The sequence below is a fragment of the Pelodiscus sinensis genome, unplaced genomic scaffold (genome assembly GCF_049634645.1).
Source record: "Pelodiscus sinensis isolate JC-2024 unplaced genomic scaffold, ASM4963464v1 ctg95, whole genome shotgun sequence".
In the NCBI taxonomy this organism is placed as follows: Eukaryota; Metazoa; Chordata; order Testudines; family Trionychidae; genus Pelodiscus; species Pelodiscus sinensis.
In genome coordinates this window covers 352,881-368,720 of record NW_027465954.1, presented here as the reverse complement: position 1 = coordinate 368,720, position 15,840 = coordinate 352,881, and the positions used below count along the sequence as shown (strand labels likewise).

General features: G+C 62.9%; 1 protein-coding gene across 2 annotated transcripts in view; it reads right to left on the bottom strand.

Annotated features, from left to right (window-relative positions):
• The window catches only part of TPP1 (tripeptidyl peptidase 1), a 63,420-nt gene extending 50,211 nt beyond the window's left edge, over window positions 1-13,209 (bottom strand). Inside the window, exons 1-4 of one of the 2 annotated variants that reach the window (XM_075917303.1) lie at window positions 13,070-13,209; window positions 5,050-5,139; window positions 4,510-4,649; window positions 4,034-4,184 (exon numbers count right to left, since the gene is read on the bottom strand). In XM_075917303.1, coding sequence (XP_075773418.1) covers window positions 4,034-4,184; window positions 4,510-4,649; window positions 5,050-5,139; window positions 13,070-13,086 — 398 coding nt within the window. In that variant the 5' untranslated portion in view covers window positions 13,087-13,209. The remainder of the gene's footprint in view (window positions 1-4,033; window positions 4,185-4,509; window positions 4,650-5,049; window positions 5,140-13,069) is intronic. The other variant, XM_075917304.1, reaches the window with a different exon arrangement.
• Between the last annotated feature and the right edge of the window lie 2,631 nt (window positions 13,210-15,840).

Sequence of the window (15,840 nt, the reverse complement as noted above, 5' to 3'; positions counted from 1 at the left end):
CCTTGGCTCCTTTTCTTACTAACTGGTCTTACTATTGGACTTTGCCGACTCTTTCCTTGAGTCGGCTGAAATCCACCTTTTGAAATCTAGGCTCCTAGTTTTGCTGTTCTCATGTGCAATTCTATAGGATCTTGATTTCTATCAGATCACTTCTGCCCAAGTTCCTCATCTTCACAACTAGAAATCCTATGGCACCTTAGGGACTAATAAATGTATTAGGTCATGAGCTTTTTAGGGGAAAATCCACTTCATCAGATAAGTTGGAGTGGGTATTACAGAATTTGGGGTATATATAACAGTGAAAGAAGTTACCTGACAATTGTAGGATCAGTGTTAATGAGCAGGGCTTGCTGAGCCGCGGCGAGCCCTGCTCGCCAGCCACGCTGGCCGGTGTTCTGCGCATGTGAAGATCGTTCTGTGCATGCGCAGATCACCCGAACCCAGCTCTTCCGGGATGTAATCTACTCGCCACGGGCAAGTAGATTACATAGATTGTCAAGCCCTGTTAATGAAGATAATTAAGTTAGGCTGGATGTGTATCATTCATTTAATATTTACATTTCCAAAGCATATTCTAAGGCAGGGAAATTGCCTTTGTTGTGTGTTAACCAGTTAAGATCTTTATTCGAGACTAAGATGATAGTATCGAACTTGTAAATGAACTCCAATAAGCAGATAGAAAACTGAATTGTACCCACGAAGGCTCATGATACCATCTATGTGTTTTGTTAGTCTTTAAGGCACTGCTAAACTATTTGTTGCTTTTTAAGTTTTTCCTTAAGAAATTTCATTCTTGCAATTAGGCTCTGCATCATCTTCTTGCCCTGCTTACATGTTTTCTTTTTTTTTTTTTCCCCACAGGAAACAAATGTCTTCAAAATATTCCCAGATAGCGTCTCTCTTGTGGCCAGAAGCCACAGCTATTTTTCTAAGGCAAAAGCGAGGGGGAATACAGAAAGCTGTGTGTATGCTGAATAATGTCTTCCTTTTTTATTTCTAGTCCACTCCAGTGTTGCTGTCTATGCTGCCTCTGCCCTTTCCTGTATATTGTCTCTCTGTCTTGAGATAATGTCTTAACGAACTCCTCTGTCGTGCTTGCCCCAGGACCAACATCATATAAGCACAGAACAGAAACAATCCGATCCAGCCTGTGTCCATCTTTGCACATGTCACTTTAGTCTGCTGAGAAACAGAAATGGAAAGCCCAGAACATTCAGGAAGCAAGAGCTGGGTGTTGGGCTGGATGTCAGCCAGTCATTAATGTCATGGGACTGTAAGCGTAGCTGTAGCATGTCTGTGATGAGATTCAATTGTGACATTTTTAAATAAGAAATTTAGTATTTTATTGATGATTTTTTAAAAAATAAAAAAAATCCAATTGTTTTAAATCTTTGATTTTTATCCACCCTGTTCCATATACATGTTAAGAACTTGAAGGCTCTGGGTGTCCCTAAACTTCTGACTGTCAGAAAAGGAGACTGGACAACAGAGAATGGATCACTTGATAAGCTTCCCTGTTCTGTTGATTCTTCAGAAGTGTCTGGTATTTTTGGCTGCTGTCGCAGGACAGGATGCTCAGCTAGGCAGACCATGATCTGATTTGGACACGTTCAAAATATCATGTAGAATCACAGAATCCTAGGGGCTGCAGAGACATCAGGAGTCATCAAGTCCAGCCCCCTGCCCAAAGGAGAACCAACCTCAACTAAATCACCCCAGCCAGGGCTTTGTCAAGCCAGGTCTTAAAAACTTCTAGGGATGGAGATTCCATCCCCCCACAAACTCCCCCCTCCCCAGGGAACCCATCTCCATGCTTACCCACTATCCTAGGGAAAGAGTTTTTCCTAATATCCTACCTAGACCTCCCCCACACTGCCCCTTGAGACCATTGCTCCTCGTTCTGTCATCTGTCACCACTGAAGTAAAGGCTGCTTTCAAATCCCCCCTCACTCTTCGCGTCTGCAGACTAAACAAGCCCAACTGCCTCAGCCTCTCCTCTTAGGTCATATGCTCCAGCCCCCTCATCATTTTGGTTGCCCTCCGCTGGACCCTCTCCAATGCGCCCACATCCTTTCTGTAGTGGGGGGGCCAAGAACTGGACACAGTACTCCAGATGTGGCCTCATCAGAGCCAAATAAAGGGGAATAAGGACATCTCTGGATCTGCTGGCAATGCCCCTCCTAATGCAACCTAATATGCCATTAGCCTTCTTGGCTACAAGGGCACACTGTTGACTCATATCTAGCTTCTCATCCAATGTAACCCCCAGGTCCTTTTCTGCAGAGCTGCTGCTTAGCCAGTCGGTCCCCAGCATGTAACAGTGCTTTCCTACCATAATTTCTGTTACAATGCAATCCAACACCCCAACTATTACACTGCCCTACAGAGTATCCTACTCCAAATGCACATGAGCCCAAGGCACAAAGTTCTAGATTTTCCCTATGCCAGGCAATAATATATAATTGTGGCCCCAGTGCCCCTGCACCTCAGACATTCTTTGCAGTTCACCTTGGCAACGGAAGCTGTAGGTTCTGCTAACACTGCATTGCCATTGACAAATATATCAGACAACTCGGGAACTAAACCAGAAGAGACATGAACATGCCAGAATTATTTTACTGCTGTATCACTTACTTTTCTGTTACTGAGCATCCAGTTTTTCAAGCAATGATCATTTGTCTAATGCAGGCTGCAAACTGCCCAACCAACAGCAGACAGAAAGGGAACTATTAGATGCCATGACTGGCAGCCTGAGGATGGCTGGAGTAACGTGCACAAAGTCCAGGGGTAGCAAACTGTGCCGATATGGGAAAAATTGTGGATTATGTATCAGGAGCGAATAGTAGAAGCCATAGGATGACTGGAAAGTACTAACACACACTGGAAAGAGAAGCCAAGTCACTAACAAAAGCACTATACAACTGTGCTGTTAAGAACTACCTGACAAAGTATAGGACATGATTTGGAACAATAAACCACACCACAGTTACAGATACACAGACATCAGACCAGTTAAATCTACTCAGACAACCCTTACACTATGTACTTTGATGAAACAACATTGCAGATTGCACCGACCTATGAAATCCCAACCCCCGGTGACACGCAACGGACCAAACAACATGTTCACCCGCAGTATTTTAGGGCTGTGAGTGATCATGAGGCAGACCCATAGGATACAGCAGTGGTGGCCTGTGAGATTCAGGAGATCAGACTGGAAGATTTGGTGGTCTCTTCTGGTCTTAATGTCTGTGACACTCAAGACCTATTGGCACTTTCTGGTCAACATTAAGGATGTAAAGGACTAGTCTATTCAATAAACAAATGCTTATTGGATAGTCAGCAGAATTGTCGACTAGTTGCTCCCCATCCCACCAAGTTAGCAAGGGAGAAGAATAGGGGGGTACTTAAAAGCGGCAGCGCTGCTTGGATCCCGGGCTCAGTGTGGCACTGCTGCTTTGAAATGCCAGACCTCAGGCTCCATGCAGCATTTCAAAGCAGCAGCGCCGTGTGGAGCCCAGGATCAGCTGGGGACTGACCCTGGCTTCACGAGGTATGCCAGCTTTGAAACGTACAAGTGGGGGCTCTTGCGCATTTCAAAACATAAGCGCACGCGTGAAGCCTGGGGTCAGCGGGACTTCCCGCCGGCCCTGGGCTCCACGCTGCATTCCCACTTTGAAAAGCACAAAGAACTCCCGCTGGGGCTCTTGTACATTTCAAAGGCAGAACGCAGAAGTGCTTATCGACTAGTCAATGGAAATTCCTTCGACTACTCAACTAGCAAATTAACCGTTACTGAACATCCCTAGTTAACACAGGAATGAGGAAGCAATTCCCCGATCAGCCACAGAGATAGCCCGAAGCCATGCAGCCCCAAGCAGTAGGGCAGGCGCCAGCCAGAACACATGGGACCGTCTCCAGGGCTTATTCCTGCTGCGACTCAGACCACAGAGGCCTGGCTTCTCCATATATCCAGGCAGTGCCAGCAGAGCTTCTGTGGCCAGCCCAGCCCTGCCCCCACCCAGGGACTTACCAAGCTGGCATCACGCACTCTAGGAAGTCCATGGTGCTAATGGTCTTGCAGCCCTTGATGCCATAGGCCACCAGCCACTTGTGCACAGTGCTGAGCGTGAGGCGAGATGGCTGGACAAGCATGCGTAGCTCCTCCAATGACAGGTACTTGCCTGCAGCACAGGAAAAAGACAGCAGCGGTGCCAGGATGAGTTGGGCGAAGCAGGGCAGCTCTGCTGGTAGAGTCCAGCTCTCCCCATCACACAGAGAAACAGGTCCACATTTAAGCCCTTGGGCTCCCAGCAGCAGCTGGAACACAGCATGTTTCACCCCCATGTTGTCAGGCCCTGTTCTTCTCAGTATCTGAACCCAGAAACAACAGCCCAGGCTGGGCAGAGACACACGGCCCAGGGTAGGGGAAGCAGGGGGCAGCTGCATGAGCAGCCCTGCGGCCCTCTGGAAGAACCCCTCAGGCCCCACTCTCTCGATGGGAGTTACCATACTGAGGTGAATCGAGGTCCGAGACTCTCCCCACCAGCTTCGCCAGCTGCTCCACGTTCTGCTGCCTGAGGGCAAAGATCAACACGAGCTCATCCGAGGGGGCGACCCGTCCCACATGGCTCCATCCCTTAGGGATCCTGAGGGGAAAGAAGATGCTGTGGTGACCTGGCAGGATCCAAACAGCATGAGCACAGATAGCGCCAGGCAGAAACAAACCAGCTCAAGGGGCACCCTATTTACGTTTGCATATGTGTTGTGGGGGACCCCCAAAACTGTTCCTGCTTAGGACCCGGGTGGGTTAGCACTGTGGGGGTGGGGGGATTTGCAGTTACACTGCGAGACCCATGACCCCCACATTCCTTATTCCCCCGCCCGGGAAACTTCTCCCCCCCACTCCCTGAGCCAAGGACCACCCCTCCGCCAACTGGCTATTCTAGGTGAAAAGGGACGGAGTGGGCGGCAGGAGGGGACAAAGAATGTCAGTGGGGTTGGGAAGGCCTTCGGGCGTTCAGTCCCTGCTCACCGGGCAGCACTTACTGGAGACTGTGATCCTCCTCTGGGGCCCATCCCTGCGCTTGGCACCACCAGGCCACAAGACTCACAGAAAACGCCAGCAGGAACCTGCCTCTGCCAGGACAGTGGACGGCATCAGGGCTTGAGGAGGGAAACCCCCAAGACTCTGCAGCTCCTCCCCCACCCCCACACCTGCAAGGGAGACACGCTCACAGACCCCGCAGCCCTTCCCCCCACGCCAAGGGGACCCCCTCCTCTCTGAGACGCCTCACTTCCCCCTCCTCACAGCCCTTCCCCCCCCCCCGCCAAGGAGACCCCTCCTCTCTCAGACGCCTCACTTCCCCCTCCTCACAGCCCTTCCCCCCCCCGCCAAGGGGACCCCCTCCCCTCTGAGACGCCTCACTTCCCCCTCCTCACAGCCCTTCCCCCCCCCGCCAAGGAGACCCCTCCCCTCTGAGACGCCTCACTTCCCCCTCCTCACAGCCCTTCCCCCCCCCCGCCAAGGAGACCCCTCCTCTCTCAGACGCCTCACTTCCCCCTCCTCACAGCCCTTCCCCCCCCCGCCAAGGAGACCCCTCCTCTCTCAGACGCCTCACTTCCCCCTCCTCACAGCCCTTCCCCCCCCCGCCAAGGAGACCCCTCCTCTCTCAGACGCCTCACTTCCCCCTCCTCACAGCCCTTCCCCCCCCGCCAAGGAGACCCCTCCTCTCTGAGACGCCTCACTTCCCCTCCTCACAGCCCTTCCCCCCCCCGCCAAGGAGACCCCTCCCCTCTGAGACGCCTCACTTCCCCTCCTCACAGCCCTTCCCCCCCCCGCCAAGGAGACCCCTCCTCTCTGAGACGCCTCACTTCCCCCTCCTCACAGCCCTTCCCCCCCCCCCGCCAAGGAGACCCCTCCCCTCTGAGACGCCTCACTTCCCCCTCCTCACAGCCCTTCCCCCCCCCGCCAAGGAGACCCCTCCCCTCTGAGACGCCTCCCTTCCCCCTCCCCACAGCCCTTCCCCCCCCCGCCAAGGAGACCCCTCCCCTCTGAGACGCCTCACTTCCCCCTCCTCACAGCCCTTCCCCCCCCCGCCAAGGGGACCCCCTCCCCTCTGAGACGCCTCACTTCCCCCTCCTCACAGCCCTTCCCCCCCCGCCAAGGAGACCCCTCCTCTCTCAGATGCCTCACTTCCCCCTCCTCACAGCCCTTCCCCCTCCCGCCAAGGAGACCCCTCCTCTCTCAGACGCCTCACTTCCCCCTCCTCACAGCCCTTCCCCCCCCCGCCAAGGAGACCCCTCCTCTCTGAGACGCCTCACTTCCCCCTCCTCACAGCCCTTCCCCCCCCCGCCAAGGAGACCCCTCCTCTCTCAGACGCCTCACTTCCCCTCCTCACAGCCCTTTCTCTCCCGCCAAGGAGACCCCTCCCCTCTGAGACGCCTCACTTCCCCCTCCTCACAGCCCTTTCCCCCCCCCGCCAAGGAGACCCCTCCCCTCTGAGACGCCTCACTTCCCCCTCCTCACAGCCCTTCCCCCCCCCCCGCCAAGGAGACCCCTCCTCTCTCAGACGCCTCACTTCCCCCTCCTCACAGCCCTTCCCCCCCCCGCCAAGGAGACCCCTCCTCTCTCAGACGCCTCACTTCCCCCTCCTCACAGCCCTTCCCCCCCCCGCCAAGGAGACCCCTCCTCTCTCAGACGCCTCACTTCCCCCTCCTCACAGCCCTTCCCCCCCCCCGCCAAGGAGACCCCTCCCCTCTGAGACGCCTCACTTCCCCTCCTCACAGCCCTTCCCCCTCCCGCCAAGGATACCCCTCCTCTCTCAGACGCCTCACTTCCCCCTCCTCACAGCCCTTCCCCCCCCGCCAAGGAGACCCCTCCTCTCTGAGACGCCTCACTTCCCCTCCTCACAGCCCTTCCCCCCCCCCGCCAAGGAGACCCCTCCTCTCTGAGACGCCTCACTTCCCCTCCTCACAGCCCTTCCCCCCCCCGCCAAGGAGACCCCTCCTCTCTCAGACGCCTCACTTCCCCTCCTCACAGCCCTTCCCCCCCCCGCCAAGGATACCCCTCCTCTCTCAGACGCCTCACTTCCCCTCCTCACAGCCCTTCCCCCCCCCCGCCAAGGAGACCCCTCCTCTCTCAGACGCCTCACTTCCCCCTCCTCACAGCCCTTCCCCCCCCCGCCAAGGAGACCCCTCCTCTCTGAGACGCCTCACTTCCCCCTCCTTCCTCACAGCCCTTCCCCCCCCCGCCAAGGAGACCCCTCCTCTCTGAGACGCCTCACTTCCCCCTCCTCACAGCCCTTACCCCCCCGCCAAGGAGACCCCTCCTCTCTGAGACGCCTCACTTCCCCTCCTCACAGCCCTTCCCCCCCCCACCAAGGAGACCCCTCCCCTCTGAGACGCCTCACTTCCCCCTCCTCACAGCCCTTCCCCCCCCCCGCCAAGGAGACCCCTCCTCTCTCAGACGCCTCACTTCCCCCTCCTCACAGCCCTTCCCCCCCCCGCCAAGGAGACCCCTCCCCTCTGAGACGCCTCACTTCCCCCTCCTCACAGCCCTTCCCCCCCCCCGCCAAGGAGACCCCTCCCCTCTGAGACGCCTCACTTCCCCTCCTCACAGCCCTTCCCCCCCCCCGCCAAGGAGACCCCTCCCCTCTGAGACGCCTCACTTCCCCCTCCTCACAGCCCTTCCCCCCCCCGCCAAGGAGACCCCTCCTCTCTCAGACGCCTCACTTCCCCTCCTCAAAGCCCTTCCCCCCCCCGCCAAGGAGACCCCTCCCCTCTGAGACGCCTCACTTCCCCCTCCTCACAGCCCTTCCCCCCCCCCCGCCAAGGAGACCCCTCCCCTCTGAGACGCCTCACTTCCCCCTCCTCACAGCCCTTCCCCCCCCGCCAAGGAGACCCCTCCCCTCTGAGACGCCTCACTTCCCCTCCTCACAGCCCTTCCCCCCCCCCGCCAAGGAGACCCCTCCTCTCTCAGACGCCTCACTTCCCCTCCTCACAGCCCTTCCCCCCCCCCGCCAAGGAGACCCCTCCCCTCTGAGACGCCTCACTTCCCCTCCTCACAGCCCTTCCCCCCCCCGCCAAGGAGACCCCTCCTCTCTCAGACGCCTCACTTCCCCCTCCTCACAGCCCTTCCCCCCCCCGCCAAGGAGACCCCTCCTCTCTCAGACGCCTCACTTCCCCCTCCTCACAGCCCTTCCCCCCCCCGCCAAGGAGACCCCTCCCCTCTGAGACGCCTCACTTCCCCCTCCTCACAGCCCTTCCCCCCCCCCGCCAAGGAGACCCCTCCTCTCTGAGACGCCTCACTTCCCCTCCTCACAGCCCTTCCCCCCCCCGCCAAGGAGACCCCTCCCCTCTGAGACGCCTCACTTCCCCCTCCTCACAGCCCTTCCCCCCCCCGCCAAGGAGACCCCTCCTCTCTCAGACGCCTCACTTCCCCCTCCTCACAGCCCTTCCACCCCCCGCCAAGGAGACCCCTCCCCTCTGAGACGCCTCACTTCCCCCTCCTCACAGCCCTTCCCCCCCCCCGCCAAGGAGACCCCTCCCCTCTGAGACGCCTCACTTCCCCTCCTCACAGCCCTTCCCCCCCCGCCAAGGAGACCCCTCCCCTCTGAGACGCCTCACTTCCCCCTCCTCACAGCCCTTCCCCCCCCCGCCAAGGAGACCCCTCCTCTCTCAGACGCCTCACTTCCCCTCCTCACAGCCCTTCCCCCCCCCGCCAAGGAGACCCCTCCCCTCTGAGACGCCTCACTTCCCCCTCCTCACAGCCCTTCCCCCCCCCCGCCAAGGAGACCCCTCCCCTCTGAGACGCCTCACTTCCCCCTCCTCACAGCCCTTCCCCCCCCCGCCAAGGAGACCCCTCCCCTCTGAGACGCCTCACTTCCCCTCCTCACAGCCCTTCCCCCCCCCGCCAAGGAGACCCCTCCTCTCTCAGACGCCTCACTTCCCCTCCTCACAGCCCTTCCCCCCCCCCGCCAAGGAGACCCCTCCTCTCTGAGACGCCTCCCTTCCCCCTCCTCACAGCCCTTCCCCCTCCCGCCAAGGATACCCCTCCTCTCTCAGACGCCTCACTTCCCCCTCCTCACAGCCCTTCCCCCCCCCCGCCAAGGAGACCCCTCCCCTCTGAGACGCCTCACTTCCCCCTCCTCACAGCCCTTCCCCCCCCCCCGCCAAGGAGACCCCTCCCCTCTGAGACGCCTCACTTCCCCTCCTCACAGCCCTTCCCCCCCCCCGCCAAGGAGACCCCTCCTCTCTGAGACGCCTCACTTCCCCCTCCTCACAGCCCTTCCCCCCCCCCGCCAAGGAGACCCCTCCCCTCTGAGACGCCTCACTTCCCCTCCTCACAGCCCTTCCCCCCCCCGCCAAGGAGACCCCTCCCCTCTGAGACGCCTCACTTCCCCCTCCTCACAGCCCTTCCCCCCCCCGCCAAGGAGACCCCTCCTCTCTGAGACGCCTCACTTCCCCCTCCTCACAGCCCTTCCCCCCCCCCGCCAAGGAGACCCCTCCTCTCTCAGACGCCTCACTTCCCCTCCTCACAGCCCTTCCCCCCCCCGCCAAGGAGACCCCTCCCCTCTGAGACGCCTCACTTCCCCTCCTCACAGCCCTTCCCCCCCCCCCGCCAAGGAGACCGCTCCCCTCTGAGACGCCTCACTTCCCCCTCCTCACAGCCCTTCCCCCCCCCCGCCAAGGAGACCCCTCCTCTCTGAGACGCCTCACTTCCCCCTCCTCACAGCCCTTCCCCCCCCCGCCAAGGAGACCCCTCCTCTCTGAGACGCCTCACTTCCCCCTCCTCACAGCCCTTCCCACCCCCGCCAAGGAGACCCCTCCTCTCTCAGACGCCTCACTTCCCCCTCCTCACAGCCCTTCCCCCCCCGCCAAGGAGACCCCTCCTCTCTCAGACGCCTCACTTCCCCCTCCTCACAGCCCTTCCCCCCCCGCCAAGGAGACCCCTCCTCTCTCAGACGCCTCACTTCCCCTCCTCACAGCCCTTCCCCCCCCCGCCAAGGAGACCCCTCCTCTCTCAGACGCCTCACTTCCCCTCCTCACAGCCCTTCCCCCCCCCGCCAAGGAGACCCCTCCTCTCTCAGACGCCTCACTTCCCCCTCCTCACAGCCCTTCCCCCCCCCGCCAAGGAGACCCCTCCCCTCTGAGACGCCTCACTTCCCCTCCTCACAGCCCTTCCCCCCCCCGCCAAGGAGACCCCTCCCCTCTGAGACGCCTCACTTCCCCCTCCTCACAGCCCTTCCCCCCCCCGCCAAGGAGACCCCTCCTCTCTGAGACGCCTCACTTCCCCCTCCTCACAGCCCTTCCCCCCCCCCGCCAAGGACACCCCTCCCCTCTGAGACGCCTCACTTCCCCCTCCTCACAGCCCTTCCCCCCCCCCGCCAAGGAGACCCCTCCCCTCTGAGACGCCTCACTTCCCCCTCCTCACAGCCCTTCCCCCCCCCGCCAAGGAGACCCCTCCTCTCTGAGACGCCTCACTTCCCCTCCTCACAGCCCTTCCCCCCCCCCGCCAAGGAGACCCCTCCTCTCTGAGACGCCTCACTTCCCCCTCCTCACAGCCCTTCCCCCCCCCCCGCCAAGGAGACCCCCTCCTCTCTCAGACGCCTCACTTCCCCTCCTCACAGCCCTTCCCCCCCCCCGCCAAGGAGACCCCTCCCCTCTGAGACGCCTCACTTCCCCCTCCTCACAGCCCTTCCCCCCCCCGCCAAGGAGACCCCTCCTCTCTGAGACGCCTCACTTCCCCCTCCTCACAGCCCTTCCCCCCCCCCGCCAAGGAGACCCCTCCTCTCTGAGACGCCTCACTTCCCCTCCTCACAGCCCTTCCCCCCCCCCGCCAAGGAGACCCCTCCCCTCTGAGACGCCTCACTTCCCCCTCCTCACAGCCCTTCCCCCCCCCGCCAAGGAGACCCCTCCCCTCTGAGACGCCTCACTTCCCCTCCTCACAGCCCTTCCCCCCCCCCGCCAAGGAGACCCCTCCTCTCTCAGACGCCTCACTTCCCCTCCTCACAGCCCTTCCCCCCCCCGCCAAGGAGACCCCTCCTCTCTGAGACGCCTCACTTCCCCCTCCTCACAGCCCTTCCCCCCCCCCCGCCAAGGAGACCCCTCCTCTCTCAGACGCCTCACTTCCCCCTCCTCACAGCCCTTCCCCCTCCCGCCAAGGAGACCCCTCCTCTCTGAGACGCCTCACTTCCCCTCCTCACAGCCCTTCCCCCCCCCCCGCCAAGGAGACCCCTCCCCTCTGAGACGCCTCACTTCCCCCTCCTCACAGCCCTTCCCCCCCCGCCAAGGAGACCCCTCCTCTCTGAGACGCCTCACTTCCCCCTCCTCACAGCCCTTCCCCCCCCGCCAAGGAGACCCCTCCTCTCTGAGACGCCTCACTTCCCCCTCCTCACAGCCCTTCCCCCTACCGCCAAGGAGACCCCTCCCCTCTGAGACGCCTCACTTCCCCTCCTCACAGCCCTTCCCCCCCCCCGCCAAGGAGACCCCTCCTCTCTCAGACGCCTCACTTCCCCCTCCTCACAGCCCTTCCCCCCCCGCCAAGGAGACCCCTCCTCTCTCGAGACGCCTCACTTCCCCTCCTCACAGCCCTTCCCCCCCCCCGCCAAGGAGACCCCTCCTCTCTCAGACGCCTCACTTCCCCCTCCTCACACCCTTCCCCCCCCCGCCAAGGAGACCCCTCCCTCTGAGACGCCTCACTTCCCCTCCTCACAGCCCTTCCCCCCCCCCGCCAAGGAGACCCCTCCTCTCTCAGACGCCTCACTTCCCCCTCCTCACAGCCCTTCCCCCCCCCCGCCAAGGAGACCCCTCCTCTCTGAGACGCCTCACTTCCCCCTCCTCACAGCCCTTCCCCCCCCCGCCAAGGAGACCCCTCCTCTCTGAGACGCCTCACTTCCCCCTCCTCACAGCCCTTCCCCCCCCCCCGCCAAGGAGACCCCTCCTCTCTGAGACGCCTCACTTCCCCTCCTCACAGCCCTTCCCCCCCCCCGCCAAGGAGACCCCTCCTCTCTCAGACGCCTCACTTCCCCCTCCTCACAGCCCTTCCCCCCCCCCGCCAAGGAGACCCCTCCTCTCTGAGACGCCTCACTTCCCCTCCTCACAGCCCTTCCCCCCCCCGCCAAGGAGACCCCTCCTCTCTCAGACGCCTCACTTCCCCCTCCTCACAGCCCTTCCCCCTCCCGCCAAGGAGACCCCTCCTCTCTCAGACGCCTCACTTCCCCTCCTCACAGCCCTTCCCCCCCCCCGCCAAGGAGACCCCTCCTCTCTCAGACGCCTCACTTCCCCTCCTCACAGCCCTTCCCCCCCCCGCCAAGGAGACCCCTCCTCTCTCGAGACGCCTCACTTCCCCCTCCTCACAGCCCTTCCCCCCCCCGCCAAGGAGACCCCTCCTCTCTGAGACGCCTCACTTCCCCCTCCTCACAGCCCTTCCCCCCCCCGCCAAGGAGACCCCTCCTCTCTCAGACGCCTCACTTCCCCCTCCTCACAGCCCTTCCCCCTCCCGCCAAGGAGACCCCTCCTCTCTCAGACGCCTCACTTCCCCTCCTCACAGCCCTTCCCCCTCCCCGCCAAGGCCCCTCCCGCCAAGGAGACCCCTCCTCTCTGAGACGCCTCACTTCCCCCTCCTCACAGCCCTTCTCCCCCCCCGCCAAGGAGACCCCTCCCCTCTGAGACGCCTCACTTCCCCCTCCTCACAGCCCTTCCCCCCCCCGCCAAGGAGACCCCTCCCCTCTGAGACGCCTCACTTCCCCCTCCTCACAGCCCTTCCCCCCCCCGCCAAGGAGACCCCTCCCCTCTGAGACGCCTCACTTCCCCCTCCTCACAGCCCTTCTCCCCCCCCGCCAAGGAGACCCCTCCCCTCTGAGACGCCTCACTTCCCCCTCCTCACAGCCCTTCCCCCTCCCCGCCAAGGAGACCCCTCCGCCTCTGAGACGCCTCACTTCCCCCTCCTCACAGCCCTTCCCCCCCCCGCCAAGGAGACCCCTCCTCTCTCAGACGCCTCACTTCCCCTCCCCCCACAGACTCCGCTCCCAGAGGGAGACCCCTCCCCCACCAGACCCCCCGCTACCGCGCCGTGGCTTCCATCCCGGACTCGGAGTCAACGTGCCCAGTGGGTCACATGACCCGAGAACGCCCAGCGAGGAACCAGGCGCTGGAGTCACATGACAGGAGGCCGCTCGTTCGGCCCCGCCCCTGCCCGGTGGGGGTCGCTGTCGAGTTTGCAGGGGCGGAGCGCAGCGGGCAGGGGGCGGGGTCACGGTCCGGTGAGGGCAGTTCGCCCCTCCCCCCTCCTTCGCCCCTCCCCTCCGCCCGCATCCCCTCCCCCGCCAGCTCCACCCTTCCCCCACCCGCATCCCCTCCCCCACCTCTGCCCCCCCCAACGTCCCACCCATATCCCCTGTCCCCACCTCCACCCATCCCCCGCCAGCTCCACCCTTCCCCCACCCGCATCCCCTCCCCCCACCTCTGCCCCCCCCAACGTCCCACCCATATCCCCCGTCCCCACCTCCACCCATCCCCCGCCAGCTCCATCCTTCCCCCACCCGCATCCCCTCCCCCACCTCTGCCCCCCCCAACGTCCCACCCATATCCCCTGTCCCCACCTCCACCCATCCCCTGCCAGCTCCACCCTTCCCCCACCCGCATCCCCTCCCCCACCTCTGCCCCCCCAACGTCCCACCCATATCCCGTCCCCACCTCCACCCATCCCCTGCCAGCTCCATCCTTCCCCCACCCGCATCCCCTCCCCCCACCTCTGCCCCCCCCAACGTCCCACCCATATCCCGTCCCCACCTCCACCCATCCCCCGCCAGCTCCATCCTTCCCCACCCGCATCCCTCCCCCACCTCTGCCCCCCCAACGTCCCACCCATATCCCGTCCCCAACTCCACCCATCCCCCCGCCAGCTCCATCCTTCCCCCACCCGCATCCCCTCCCCCACCTCTGCCCCCCCCAAGGTCCCACCCATATCCCGTCCCCACCTCCACCCATCCCCTGCCAGCTCCATCCTTCCCCCACCCGCATCCCCTCCCCCACCTCTGCCCCCCCCAACGTCCCACCCATATCCCCTGTCCCCACCTCCACCCATCCCCTGCCAGCTCCATCCTTCCCCCACCCGCATCCCCTCCCCCACCTCTGCCCCCCCAATGTCCCACCCATATCCCGTCCCCACCTCCACCCCATCCCCTGCCAGCTCCATCCTTCCCCACCCGCATCCCCTCCCCCACCTCTGCCCCCCCCAACGTCCCACCCATATCCCGTCCCCACCTCCACCCATCCCCCGCCAGCTCCATCCTTCCCCCACCCGCATCCCCTCCCCCACCTCTGCCCCCCCCCAACGTCCCACGCATATCCCCTGTCCCCACCTCCACCCATCCCCCGCCAGCTCCACCCTTCCCCCACCCGCATCCCTCCCCCACCTCTGCCGCCCCCAACGTCCCACCCATATCCCGTCCCCACCTCCACCCATCCCCCGCCAGCTCCACCCTTCCCCCACCCGCATCCCCTCCCCCACCTCTGCCCCCCCCCAACGTCCCACCCATATCCCGTCCCCACCTCCACCCATCCCCCGCCAGCTCCACCCTTCCCCCACCCGCATCCCCTCCCCCACCTCTGCCCCCCCCAACGTCCACCCGTATCCCGTCCCCACCTCCACCCATCCCCCGCCAGCTCCACCCTTCCCCCACCCGCATCCCCTCCCCCACCTCTGCCCCCCCCAACGTCCCACCCATATCCCGTCCCCACCTCCACCCATCCCCCGCCAGCTCCACCCTTCCCCCACCCGCATCCCCTCCCCCACCTCTGCCCCCCCCCAACGTCCCACCCATATCCCCTGTCCCCACCTCCACCCATCCCCCGCCAGCTCCAACCCTTCCCCCACCCGCATCCCCCCTCCCCCACCTCTGCCCCCTCAACGTCCCACCCATATCCCGTCCCCACCTCCACCCATCCCCCGCCAGCTCCACCCTTCCCCCACCCGCATCCCCTCCCCCACCTCTGCCCCCCCAACGTCCCACCCATATCCCGTCCCCACCTCCACCCATCCCCCGCCAGCTCCACCCTTCCCCCACCCACATCCCCTCCCCCCACCTCTGCCCCTCCCCCAACGTCCCACCCATATCCCCTGTCCCCACCTCCACCCATCCCCCACCAGCTCCACCCTTCCCCCACCCGCATCCCCTCCCCCACCTCTGCCCCCCCAACGTCCCACCCATATCCCCTGTCCCCACCTCCACCCATCCCCCGCCAGCTCCATCCTTCCCCCACCCGCATCCCCTCCCCCCACCTCTGCCCCCCCAACGTCCCACCCATATCCCCCATCCCCAACCTCCACCCATCCCCCGCCAGCTCCATCCTTCCCCCACCCGCATCCCCTCCCCCACCTCTGCCCCTCCCCCAACGTCCCACCCATATCCCTGTCCCCACCTCCACCCATCCCCCGCCAGCTCCACCCTTCCCCCACCCGCATCCCTCCCCCACCTCTGCCCCTTCCCCAACGTCCCACCCATATCCCCTGTCCCCACCTCCACCCATCCCCCGCCAGCTCCACCCTTCCCCCACCCGCATCCCCTCCCCCACCTCTGCTCCCCCCAACGTCCCACCCATATCCCGTCCCCACCTCCACCCATCCCCCGCCAGCTCCACCCTTCCCCCACCCGCATCCTCTCAACCACCTCTGCCCCTCCCCCAACGTCCCACCCATATCCCCTGTCCCCACCTCCACCCATCCCCCGCCAGCTCCACCCTTCCCCCACCCGCATCCTCTCATCCACCTCTGCCCCTCCCCCAACGTCCCACCCATATCCCCTGTCCCCACCTCCACCCATCCCCGCCAGCTCC